Source organism: Cynocephalus volans, chromosome 12 (genome assembly GCF_027409185.1).
Source record: "Cynocephalus volans isolate mCynVol1 chromosome 12, mCynVol1.pri, whole genome shotgun sequence".
NCBI classification, from domain to species: domain Eukaryota; kingdom Metazoa; phylum Chordata; class Mammalia; order Dermoptera; family Cynocephalidae; genus Cynocephalus; species Cynocephalus volans.
Window position 1 is genome coordinate 71597335 of NC_084471.1, and position 13191 is coordinate 71610525.

Here is a 13191-nt window from a genome sequence, read left to right on the forward strand (position 1 = left end):
TTTATAAGAGACCTGAACTGGGCAGACTGCAAAATAAAATCTCGGTGTTCTATTTATTTATTGTCTTCCTGTAAGACCTTTGGGTCAAGGCAGAGGCAGGAAACTAACTGGTGTGAGTCAAACGCCCCTTGAGTGACTGCCCCCAGCCCAGGCAAGAAGACCCCCTTCAGGTGCCGGGCGCAGGAACTGTGTGTGTCCTACACAATGGTGCTATTCTGTGTCAAACACCTCTGTATTTTTTAAAACGTCAATTGATAATAAAAACAAAAAAATTATTGGAAAGTATATATTGACTTGTGCTTTGTTCTTGTTTTTTTTTTAGTTTATTTTTTATTAGCATATTCATTGTTACAAACCATACTTATTCTTTATGCCCCTTATCCAATCACTCTCTCCCCCTCTCCCCTCTCATAACCATAGATTTATTCTCTTCATCTGATAGATGAACTGTTCCTCTGTTGGTTTGTTGCCTAGATGATCTGCCGAGTACTGAGACAGGTGTGTTTGCTATTAGTCCTGGACTCTGTAGGCACGACCCAATGGTGGTCCTAAGGCCATCAGCTGTTGACTTTTCAACTGCGACGAGGACGCTGAAGCTACATCGCCTGCTTTAGTATCCTCAAACAAACACAACCTGCCTCTTTGGTAAACCTTTGCACTGTTTACAGTGGTGAACTGGGATCAGAGACCAAGATTTGGGAAGGGAGGCACAGCATAGGGATGGCCTAGCTCTTGAGTCAACACTGAACACAGCTCTAGGGCACATTAGAGAAGAGGCATGAGATGAGGTGAGGGAGTGGGACCATGTGTGTGCTGCATCCTGCTGGGCAGGAGATGGGACATACTCCCCAGGAGGTGGGGTTAGAGAAGGGGGGACGAGGGCAGGGAAGTGACTCCTTCAGGGGCCATGATAAGTGCATGGGATCAGCCTGGATGATCTATTTGCATCTTTCTGTAAGAATTTTAGGTCAAGGAGAGGTAGAAGTGTTAGCCCCTGCCCCACACCCATATCCCTCTTTCTGGCCCTGCCCCTGTGGACCCCAGTCTTCCCTTCCTGGGTCTACACTTAAAGCTCCCAGGAAATTCCTCTGAACACCAGACTTAAGAATGGACAGCGTCCCACTTCTCTCTACTCTCAGGTGTGCCTTGTTTTCCCAAGACTTGGGTATGATTGGCAAAAATGAGCAAGATGTTCCCTTCCCCACTAGAGGGCCACAGTTCTGGTGACTTGAGAAGCAGGAGACACAAAACCAATCAGGATCAATGACAGCAGTATTTTTTAAAACAAATTTCGAAAGATATTTGGCCTGGCTAAGAAACCAGAGAGCCATCCCTTTCTCTGCCCCTTTCTCTCATGCCTGGCCTGCCCTCCTCTAGATTAAGGTTGACAGCTTCTCTATTAAATAAATAATAAAAAACAAATAAAAGACACGTTTGTTGGATTTGTTTGTATGTGCTACTACCCAACTTATGATATAAACTTAGGTGAATGAAGTGTGTCTTACCAGGGCTAGCTCATGACAAAATAAAGGAGTAAAATAAAATATGGTAATTAAACCACAGAATAGCTATCTCATAATTTAAAACAAACAACCCTTCCACCTACCGAGAGTGCTGATGAGGGAAGGGGAGAGCAGGTGAGGTACGTGGATGCTTACGAAAACTCAGTGAGCTCAGTTCCAACCCATCTATCAAAGGAGTCCATACTGCTTCCTTGCTCACACGACTCCCCACAACTGTGTCACAGCTACTAATTCCAGATAAAGTAGTTCAGTAGATTGTGACCATCAGCTTAGACCTTTGCAAGAGAAGTCCCAGGATATTAAGGATATTCTCACAGCCCGCCCACTTCCGGGGTGCCGAGCCAAACCTAGAAATAACAGCAGCTGCTCCATGTGTAACCTCAAGTGAGCCACAAGGAAGCGCCCAAGGGAAGAGTGGGAGAGAAAGCCCTGCATCTGCCTGTGTCTGTGTCAAATCTAAGTGCACCACTCCGGCGGGTGGTGCTGTGCTACTCACTGCTGCTCCCTTGTGCCAACCTGGCCCAGAGGGTAAGGTGAGGATAACTAAGATGATTTCTGCCCCAGGAGGGAGGAAGAAGGTCTCTTCACCCAGAAAAACCTGCCAGATAAATTCCTGATCCCAGCAGCACAGAGTGGACAGAACTGGCTTACTATCTGTGAGGGCCCGGTCAGGGTACCCTTCCTCATCTCTATATGAAAGTATCCAGCATCAAAAGGCTTTGGACTAAGAGTCAGAAGTCTGAGCACCAGCTAAGACTTACTCTCAAGTCCCTTGGATCCTGGGTAAATCACACAACAACTTCTGAAATAGATTCCCCTTCTAAACAAGGGAAGGCACACAGAATCTTAAAAGTGTGCTGACAATAAAGGATTTTACTTATAAAGGCAAAGAATAAAGCTTATTTTGCCCAGAGAAAATATTTGGGACCCTATCGACTCATGTAGAGCTCTTAACAAATAGGCTGACTCTTTTAATAACTTGTTTTACACTTTGGGCTAGGATCACTTGGATAGTTGACCCAGAGATCTTGGGGATACTGCTTTGCAGTAACCAGGACTACAGAATATTTGGTGGAAGTAAACCTGGTGAACATAAAGGCTTGTGATGGTGTTTTAAACTTCTACTCTGGACAAAACATCAGAAATTGCAATCCTTAACATACGGCAAGTGCTCAGTACTTTTCTGGAATGACTAAATGGACAAGTGAATGGAGATTTCTGTATACAGCAACTATTCGACCAGGTGACCTGGCATAAGCAGTCTGAGACCAAGAAACAGGTCACAGCATAGGCCAAGATGGAGGCTATAGAGATCTCTAACAAAGCCTCATCCCCAAGAAACACATTCTTTGCAAATTTCAATCCACTACAAACACGATGGTGATTGTCACACCACTTGAACTATCCACTGAGAGAAAATTCTAGGCATTAGTTCAAGAATTGACAGATACCATAAAACTATGCAGAACATCCTAAAGTGCAGTTTGGGAAGCTAAGAATATAAATGGGCATGAGAATTCTTAGCATCATGAGATCAGACTCATTGCTGTATGTTTAAAAAGTTAAGCAATCTCACTTTAATGTCATAACTGTATTTTAATATCAAGGAGCAAGAAATGTTACTGAGGGACATGTCACAAAAAATGACTCAAAACTGAAGGAGCAACGTGAGTAGCTTCTTCAAAATTATATGAAAAATAGGCTACAGAGGCTATTTGGAAAATGAGAGAACTACAGAGAAAACGTAGCAACGTGAACACCTTCATGTGTTTAGGGCATGTTCTGCTTACAGCAATGTTCTCAGAAATGGTGCCACTTGCTTCTGTACAACTGGGGATGTTCCATCATCAGTCCATATTGTGGTCACCACTACTGTGTACACATATCACTACACGATCCAATGGAACACTGAAACTCGGTTTTCAATCCTCAGCTTTTGAGTTACTCAGTCAGCCAAACAGTCGTGAAATTTAGCCTTAGTTTGAAGACTCAGAGTATAAAAATCATTAAGCAAATATTGAAAACCAAGCTATGGAAATGGGAACAAAAACTGACATACAACCTCTGCCACTACATGTCGCTGTCAGGGCTTCCTGAAGTGCCAGTGCTGTGGAAAGAGCTGGAGCCCATCTCAGCTGAGTTCTGCAACCTGACTACTCAAGCTTCCCAACTAGATTCTCTGCTGTCTTGAAGCTGTAACTCACCCTTTAGTGGCAGAGAGTGTAAAGCCAGGTCAAAAAACTTTGAAAACAGATCCTCTCAGTAAAGACTAAAGCTAACTGGGGGCGGGGGTGGGGAGTTACTCCTCAAACACCTCTGCCCTGCCTCTTCCAGCCTCCAGGGGGCACTGAGTGCTCTGTTCTGGAATGAGGCAGCCCGTTGACTCAAGAGGCAGACAGAGAAAGGGAGACTGCTTGGGTGATAGGAGCTCACGGGGTCAGGGAATAGAGTTCCTTCTCTTTCTTTCCCATCCCATCCTGATCTGCTTAGCAGTCAATTATTCTACAGTCCCTCAGAGCTGACATCCAGGCAAAAAGAGGAGACACAGATGAATCAAAAGCAGGGTTTATTTTTCCATCAAATCCCCAATCCATGTTCCAGCCAGTGGACAGAGATAAATCAAGCCCCACACAGACTCTTTGTAAAAACAATTGTAACTTTCTACAGGAAAAACAAAAAACACTTTTTTTTCTTTTTTCTTTTTAAAAAGCTCCTTCACATATTGAATGGGTTTGTGCTTTCTTCTTTTGGGTATTCAAATAGTCCCCCTGCTGCTACTTCTGGACAGAAGAGGCACCAGTAACAGTCTGCAGCTGCACTAACAGTCCTATCTCCATGTACTGATAACATAGAATTATGCTATGATTTCAATTTATAATGCCCAATGAACAGCTGAAAAGATCTGAATTCTTCGAAGCTTTATTGAGTACCTACTATTTGCTGGGCACAGGCTAGGCACTAGGCAGTGATTCTGCTGGTTCTGAGAAACATAAACGGTGCTGTAGAGAGATGTTTCCTCGTAAGTGGCAGGAGGATGCTTGTTGGGAGTCAAGAGAACCAATTCCTACTCTGTTTGTACCACCTGGGGTAGTTCGGCAACTCAGGCCCTGGAAACAAATGCTGTGCTCTCTTCTACAGGTGCTGCCATGGAAGAACCAAGAGCAGCTGCTAAATAGCTGTGGAATTTACTCCACAATCCACATACTGATGTGTCTCCAAGGAGCTCTGGGTCATGTGGCCAATGTATGAAATCTTCACTGAAGTTCTAGGGAAAAGAAAACCAAGAAGAATTAGTTCCATTTTTGAGATGAAATAAGCAAGAAAAATTGCCCAAATAATTTCTTGCAAGTTCCAGCAACAACACCCATGGGCCCCAGGTACACAGCCTGATGGTTATGTAACCAGGAGGCCAGAGGGTCTTTCTGCATCCACAGAGATGCTCTGCCATGAGGCGACCTTCTAAATAAGTGGTTCTCAACTGGGGGCAATTTTACCTCACAGGAGACTTTTGGAAATGTTTGGAGACATTTTGGGTTGTTAGAACTGAAAGGCATGGGCCGGCCCATGGCTCACTTGGGAGAGTGTGGTGCTGAGAACACCAAGGCCCCGGGTTCGGATCCCATATAGGGATGGCTGGTTAGCTCTCTGGGTGAGCGTGGTGCTGACAACACCAAGTCAAGGGTTAAGATCCCCTTACTGGTCATTTTTTAAAAAAATAAAGAAAGAACTGAAGGGCAGAAGGAGTGGTGTTACTGGCATCTATTAGGTAGAGGTCAGAGAGGTTGTTAAATATACCACAATACACAGGATAGCCCCGCCTACCATAAAGAACCGTCTAGCTCAAAATGTTAATAGTGCCAAGGCTGAGAAACCCTGCTCTAACCTCTCATATTTCAAATAATTACAGCAGATCCTTGTACCTGAAAATTTAACAGTCATGATTCTAGGAATAACCCCAAAGGACCATGACGTGGTAATTTGTGTGGCAAGAAAGTTAGTCTGGTCAAATGCTGAGTACTTACACCTTGAGAAGGCTTTTCTGCTCATTACCAGTCTTATTAGGATTCTAAAGGGATCACAATGTGTTTACTTAAACTAGATCCCATTTCATGGAGAAAATTACAGATAGTTGTTGACTTCTGATGGTTCAACTTATGATTTTTTGACTTCACAATGGTGTGAAATGCATTTGGTAGAAAGTGTACTTGGAGTACCCACATCACCATTTTGTTTTTCACTTTCAGTACAGTATTCAACAAATTACATGAGATATTCAACACTTTATTTAAAACAGGCATTGTGTTAATGCTTTTGTCCAATTGTAGGCTAATGTAAGTGTTCTGAGCACATTTAAGGTAGGCTAGGCTAAGCTATGATGTTCGGTAGCTTAGTGTATTAAATGCACTTTCGGCTTATGAGATTTTCAACCTATGATGGGTTTATCAGGATGTAACTTCATTGTAAATTGAGGAGTATCTGTAGTGTTCAATTGTTCACTGTGAATCTGGTGACTTGTGAAGGGGATATGGACACTGCATCTAGAGAACACCAAGGGTCTACTGTATCTGTGCCTGCAAGGCATTCCCTCCTTGGCCAGATGCCTCTGCCTTGTGGGTCGCACAGGGATCTTCTGAGCAAAGGTGGTAAGCTCACATAACCTGATGGTCCAGGCTCAAACACCAAGGCCATCGGGATAGGGAAAAGGGTGACGTACCGAATGAAGATCACTATGTTGTGCACCAGGATTTCAGGTATTGTGCAGAAGAAGCTACCAAATGGCAAATAGGAAAACGGTTAGTTTTTTTTTTTTTTTTTTAAGAAAAGAGCATGAGTAGAAGAGTGCTGAGTTATACTATCAAAATGAGAAGCAGTCAGTCCTGTTTAGGGTGCCTCGCCTCCCCAACACCACCCCTCTGACCTGAGCACTGCAATGCTCACTATTTCTGAGTCCCCATAAGTGTCATTCTCATCCTCTCACATCATGATACTATCTGTTTTTTTCAAACCCATCATACAAACACTGCAGCTTGGTAATGATTCTGGTAGCTTAAGGTTCTCTTTCAGAAATTCCAGCTCTTTAGTCACATATCAAATGACGCATGCTCCAAATAAACCTCAAGACAGCCAAAGGTAGGGAACCTACAGGCCAAAGGCTGGGACTTAAGGCAGGACCAAGCCCCAATCAATTGAGTATGACTTTGAATCCCTTTCATCCAGTAGACAGCACAAATATAGAGAACATGTCCTTACTATACATAGGAAAATGGTCCTCCCATCTCAGCCTTCATGGTAAAATTCACCTGCAAATAAGACATCAGAGTCAGTCTGTGGCCCGGCAGGTTTGACATAGAACAATACTGTGATTATCAGTCCAAAGACCCTGGATCATTCTTCCATCACACACAAAATATTTTCACAAGATTATACCTAATACAGCCTGAGTCTCTACACTTGATCTTAGCCAAAAGGCCGAGAAGCGATACAGCCTGAGTCTCTAATGAACACTTGCAAACCTCTTCCCTTTAGAGAGGCCAGTGGACCTCAGACTATAATACAGCCTCTTTCTCTTGCAAATTCTTTTGCTCCCCAAATACTTGAATGCTAATTGGTTTCCCCCCACCCCATCCCACACACAATTTTTCATAATTACAGAGCTTCTCAGATTTTCCTCATCAACTAGTTCCTACAAGTAGAAATGAGAAGAAACAGAAAGGAATAGCTATAGCATTCCCAGAGCCCCCACTCTTTTCTTAAAAGAATCTGTGGGGCAAGCTTCCTAAAAGAACAGCATACCAGTTGCTCACTCCGAGGTGGAATGAGGGAGACGTTAGAAGTCACATATGTGCCAACCACTGTGTTCACGTACTGAACCTGGCTGGACAGGCTGGTCACTGCCACGGGGTAGAAGTTGGAGTTCCTGATTTTCAGGGTGGCCTGCATCAGGACAAATAAGGAAACAGGTGTAAGTGTCCAGGGTCTAAGTCTGTCAGGTAAATAACTCAGAAATTGAGGCCCTCAAGTCTTACCATAATGGCGAGGATTACAAGGGACTCCTGCTTATTAAATGTGACCTTCACCACTTTGATGCCGTCATTGTCCACAAGGACTGAATGTGGAAACAGGAAGAAAACCACCAAACCAGATGCCAGGAGACAGAGCAGGATGGACAGGAGGACATACTGCTTACTGCAAATGACACAGCACATGACCGACCCGGACAGTCAGATCAAAGTCCAATAAGTCAGGATTAACTGCAAAACCAGTCCAGTTAGCTCAGTTGGTTAGAGTACGGTGTTATAACACCAAGGTCAAGGGTTTGGATCACCATATCAGCCAGCTACCACAAATGAATAAGTGACTGAATAAATAAATGCAAAACCAGGAATGAAAGGAGAGTTAAAGGAAAGTACAAAGAGCCAAGAACCACAAACCAGACAAGAAGGAGTGCAGCAGGAGAGGCCTTTTTAAACCTGTTTTAACGCTGTTTGCACTCTGGGAGGAGAAGCTGGAGAGAGAAGCCGTGTGGACAAAGACATTTCCTCTCCTCCCAGAACCTTTCTCCCCCTTCTCCAATTTCTGCCAATGCCATTCCTTCAATTGGCCTTCAGAACATTCCTAGCTTCAAGTTTCTTTTTGCAGATTGTGATGGGGGCAGAGATACCTTGCTCAGGCAAATAGTAATAAAGGAAATGGGCAATTTACATGAACAGATGTAGTTTCAAAGAATTAACTGGATTTCATACATATAAAAAGGGGCTAGAAACAGAAATAGGTATTAACAGGTGAGAGGCAGGTAACTCACGTTCTCTGAGGGCGCAATCTCTGATCACTGTGTGGGATCAAAGCTACCAACTCATTTACTTGCTCTAGAAAAGAATCAAACAATTATTTTATAAACCCCATGTGTTGGCAGTACTTTCCTTTACATCTCACTACAGGCTGCCACAGCAAATATTTATCTGGAATTAGACATTTTTAAAAACACTAGTTTTACATTTTGGGTCTAACAAGTAAATCTACAGAGAGTGCCACATATTATGAAACATCTATCAGTGCTGCCAGGGCAGTGACATGGAAGTTGAGAAATCTGGGATCTTGTTCTGGCTTTACTGTATGGCCTTGGCAAAGTCATCGAATCTCTCAAGCCCCTCAGTTGCCTCAACTTTAAAACGAAGGCTTTGGAGTAAATGGTTTCTAAGGTTCTTACCTAAACTGTTAAGATTTTCTGGAGGTCAATTTAGTAACGGATGATCCTGTTCCTAATCCAGGCTCCACCCCTGAGTATGTTTCTCTCTCCCCACCTGATACATTTTTCAGACCTTAGGCTGTTAATGATTCACTATCTGCTTCCTTGAAAAGAAGCTTCCAAGATAGTCTGAGCAACAACCCCTTCACCCAAAAGCTGTGCCCGTCCTTATGAGCGAAAGCAATAAAGAAATGCACCTGTCAACAAATCCTACAACACAGAGCAAAGTGAATGTTCCAAATCACAGAAAGAGAGAAAAAAAAAAAAGAGTGGAAAGGAAGAAGAGAAAGGGTTTCAACTACAAGGAGACCAAGAGAAGTTGTGAAATCTGCCCAAGTTTATCAGGTCAGCTGAGCTGGCTCCTGCTCAGGGCACTGTCTGTGACTATAATGGTATTACTGCCTAGAAGAAAAGCTATGTCTGGGCAGACATGAGAACCCCTGTGGCTACTGTAGGATTCTTGTCAGAGAATCACCCCTTCCCTGATCACCAAAGATGTTCACCTGTTGGAATGTAGCCTGTCCCTTGGCACGTGAGGCAGGTGATGCTATCTCTCCCAGTGAACTCCACATATGGGAACTGAGCAATGGCTTCTTCCTGCTCTCGTTCGGCCAAAAAATCCTCCCTGTCATCTTCTTTCTTTCGCTTGCAGGAGGTTGGGCGAGCAGAGGCAGAATGCTGAGACCCCATGGCCGTAATGTACCACTTGTGTCATGTCCTAGGATAAAAACAGGCAAGTGAGTACATGTTAGTGTCCACACCGGGCCACAAGTGAAGAAATCGCTTCTTTCTATGAGAAAAGTGAAAACACACGAACGACAAGTCGCCGTCCTGAGTGTGATCTCAACACCTGCACAATTTCTACTGGGACCCTCCTTTTGTAGCAGTGCTCCCCCCTCCCCTGGCACCCCCTACATACAGCCGGGGGAATGGAGCCTGCCTTCTGCCAACCTGCCCAGCTCCCCACCGCCCTGGGACTCGGGGCACCCCAGCTCCTACCGGGCCCAGGCTCACTCCCTCCTCTCCAGTACTTGCAAACTCCTCCTCAAGAAAACCTCCCTGGACGAACAACAGGCACCAAATTAATAACAGGCCTTAGCGATCCCTCCCAGCCCCCAGAGGCGGGCTCGGGTCACGCCCCCTGGCAAAAAGCGGGGCTCCGAGCCCACCAAAGTCGCCCACGAGGGAGCAAACGCCGGCGTCCCGGACACCTGCAGGGTACGAACTCCTCGCTGCTCCTTTCCGGGCCGCTCTCCCGGCCACCTGCGTGCTTCAGTGGCTTTACCTGCCTCTCCAGTCCCTGGACCCGCGCGCGCTTGCTGCGCAGGCGCCGAATGGCTAGCAGGCTTGGGGGGGATGTCGCCGCGTGCGCTCGCGCGTGCGCTCTTCGTGGTCCAGGGGGCCTGCCCTTCCGCCGCGCAGCTGTCGCGCCCCCTCGGCGCCGGTAGTGGGCGACAGAGAGCGGTGTCCGGCGCGGCCGGGGTTGGGGGGGGGGGTGTCCGTGGAGAGAGGGTGACGCTCCGCTGCTCCCCAGAAACGCTCGTTGGGGGAGGCTGGAGTCAAGTTTCCGGAGCAGAACGTCTGTCTGCCGCGGGAGGAGGAAGGCGGCGCCCGCTACCGAGGCCATTCTCCGCTATTCTCAGCGTAGACGCTGAGGGTACAGACAGGCATGCCACCCAGAACTACCCCGTCCCCAGCCCTCCGCAAAGAAGCACACACACAAGAGGTTAGAGAGCGCGTTTTAATGGGTGGGTTTCTTCGTGCGTACTGCCAGGCCGATCTTAGACTGGAGCAGAAGGAAGTGAGGGCGGACACTAAGCCGGGCAAGTTACTCAAGGGGATGCCGGGGAAGACACGAATGAGGCGCCTCCTTGGCGATGGAGATCGACGCTGGCGACCTCGGAGGTTTCTGCCACCTCCGTATTCTCCTCATGTCCCCGTGAGGAATGATGCTCCTGCTACCGTGGACGCCTGCCCAGCCGCCGGTCGCAATCAGCCCACCAAACCTTCAGTCAGAAGCGATGAGGAGCCATTGCTCCCCTCTCGCGCCTCTGGCCCACGCCTTCTCCTTCCTGAAATCTCGCTCATCGCTAGCTGTATACCAGTTTATATTCCTTATTTAAACAAATCTGTTATTGTTGGGAACAGCAAATGCTCAATTAAAAATGCATTTCCCAGCCTCTCTTGCAGATAGAGGTGGCCATGTGACACTGTTCTGGCCAATGAGGTGTGAGAAGTTGTGTGGAACTTCCAGGATAGTTCCTTAAAAGGGATGGAGGCTCAACTGGTCCTTTGACCTTCCTCTTCCTGCTTGGAATTTGGACTTGATGTTGGAGATGGGGCAGCCACCTTGTGACCGTGAGGCAAGAAATGCATACTGAGGAAGGCTGGTTAGAAAGGTAAAAGGAGCCTGAGTCCCTGATGATATTTGGAGCCATGATCAGGCTCTGGACTGCTTATCTTCTGAATTCTCATCTATGAGAAAAATAACCCTTAAAAATGTGTAAGCCTATTTTGGGGGTGTTTCTCTCTCACAGTGGGATGCAATCCTAGCAACTTCAGACACAGAGCTAGTAAAGGGGAAAGACTGATTTTAACACAAGCAGACTGACTAACCACAAGGCATGAAGGCCATGGTTAGGTTTCTATCCTCTTCCAGTGTCAGCCCTCAGGGCACATGCTCTCTGAAAGAGGGAGGCCCTGGCCTGTTTGAGGCCTGTCTTCCAAGTCAGACTTTCCTGCCTGAGGACCTGCCTCCGACAGGTATTTCACCAGGTGAATAACCTCTACTGAGAGCTCGTTTTCTAGTCACATGGACATCACCTCACTTAGTGGCCTGTACTGGGCCCCCTGCACTGTGTATGGACACTACAGTTTGTTGTCCAGACTGTCCCAGAGGCGGAGAAAATGAGGAGGCAGCAGCCTGATCCATACAGCTTAAGGGGAAGAGGAGCCTGGCAGAGGATTGAGGACTGTGAATGATTTGAAAGGAGAGACAAACAGGCTTGGAGCTTGTGGTTGGGAAGAAGCAGGTCTTGGGGTTGATGGGGATCTGGAAAGGGGATCTGGGGGCTTCACCAGCAGAACCCTTGAGAACCCTCGAGGTTCTCTGACAATCTGCTTCCGAAAGTGTATCTGGGACACATAGACTGTACTCTACAATGTGGCTTTTATTCCTCCGTGTCTCCCCACAACCCAGCTCCATTCCTGGTGCATAGTAGGCCCTCAAGAAATGCTTACAGAACAACTCAGCCTGGAGGCTGGCCAGCACTGCCCCAGGGAGTCGTCCCAGCATCCGCCAGAGCCATTGGGGAGGCAGTTTTAATTGGGCAGCACATTCCTGGGGAGACAGCCATCACTCCTCACCTGTGCCTGGCTTCCAGGTTTGTCTCACCATCCAGTTATGAGCAGTGAGGTTACTGCAGACGTGAGCTCACTGGGGCTGTTCGGGTGGGCCAGGGCAGAGTGGGGCCATCGGGCATCCCTGCACTCCCAGCCTCTTCAATTTCTCCACATGCGTTATGTACCTCTGGCCCCTAAGCTCAGGGTAGTGGAGGCCAGAGAGGGCAGCTGGTCCTGAGAAGCTCTGAGGGCAGGGGGAGGTCAGAGACTAACTCCGCTCAGCTCTGCATCCCCCCCCAACTCACGAACAGGGACAGAGGGACAGGATGATGCAGGAGGGTGTTTAGGACTGTACTAACCTCCCTTTGTATTGACAGGGATACTGAGGATTTTGAGTTGGAAGTGCTCTTCTTGGTTTTTATTCTGCCCCCCTTTATTTATTCCAGAGTTGAGAAAACTTGCTTGAGGTTAAATGACACCCAGTAAGTGAAAGAGTCAGAATTAGAACCAAGTCTGCTGTTTCTTTGTTCTGTGTGCTTTCCAGAGATCAGGCTACTTGCTGAAGCTTAGAGAGTTAGAGGTAGAGCCAGGTCTTCCCGCCGTGGCTGCAGCCACTGGGTAGGTAAGTGGATTTAAGGGGCACACAAACCTTTTTACTTGACACCTTCTGTGTTTATTCTCATGTGAATCAGAAATCTCAGAGCCCAAAGCTTTGGCCCATGTGTTTCTAAAGAGAGGGAATAGTCTCACCCTCTGAAGTTCTAGGTTCAGCTCCAAAGGAAGGAAGATCTAAAGGAGGAAGGAGGAGAAGAGGATCCCTTGCATTTAATAATTCATTACAGCCGTAGAGCATTTACCTCTTCTGTGGCATTTCCTTTGAGTGAAGCAGCTGTATTCCCACTTTGCTGGTGAGACGTAGGGAAGATGGCATGCCCCAGCTACACCGGGAGGCTCCAAACTAGACTGTGGGATTTCTGCTTCCAAGTCCTGACTCTTTACGTGCTATTCCCTGCGGAGAATGGTCACAGGAAGGGCTTACAGACCTCTGTCCTGGCTACAGTAGAAGATATGAATTGTCCT

At 46.8% G+C, this 13191-nt stretch overlaps 1 protein-coding gene across 2 annotated transcripts; it reads right to left on the reverse strand.

The window, feature by feature from the left end:
* Positions 1-4072: 4072 nt before the first annotated feature.
* On the reverse strand, positions 4073-10109 carry TMEM106C (transmembrane protein 106C). 2 transcript variants are annotated; one of them, XM_063075849.1, is made up of 8 exons: positions 10055-10109; positions 9273-9487; positions 8326-8389; positions 7550-7709; positions 7317-7457; positions 6774-6823; positions 6238-6291; positions 4073-4788 (listed from the first exon to the last, which is right to left on the reverse strand). In XM_063075849.1, the coding sequence occupies exons 2-8, from the start codon at positions 9457-9459 to the stop codon at positions 4692-4694; spliced, it is 753 nt and encodes a 250-aa protein (XP_062931919.1). In that variant the 5' UTR covers positions 9460-9487; positions 10055-10109; the 3' UTR covers positions 4073-4691. The 2 variants fall into 2 exon arrangements, with proteins under 2 accessions (XP_062931919.1, XP_062931918.1); XM_063075848.1 differs by having other exon boundaries at positions 9981-10087.
* Positions 10110-13191: the final 3082 nt, after the last annotated feature.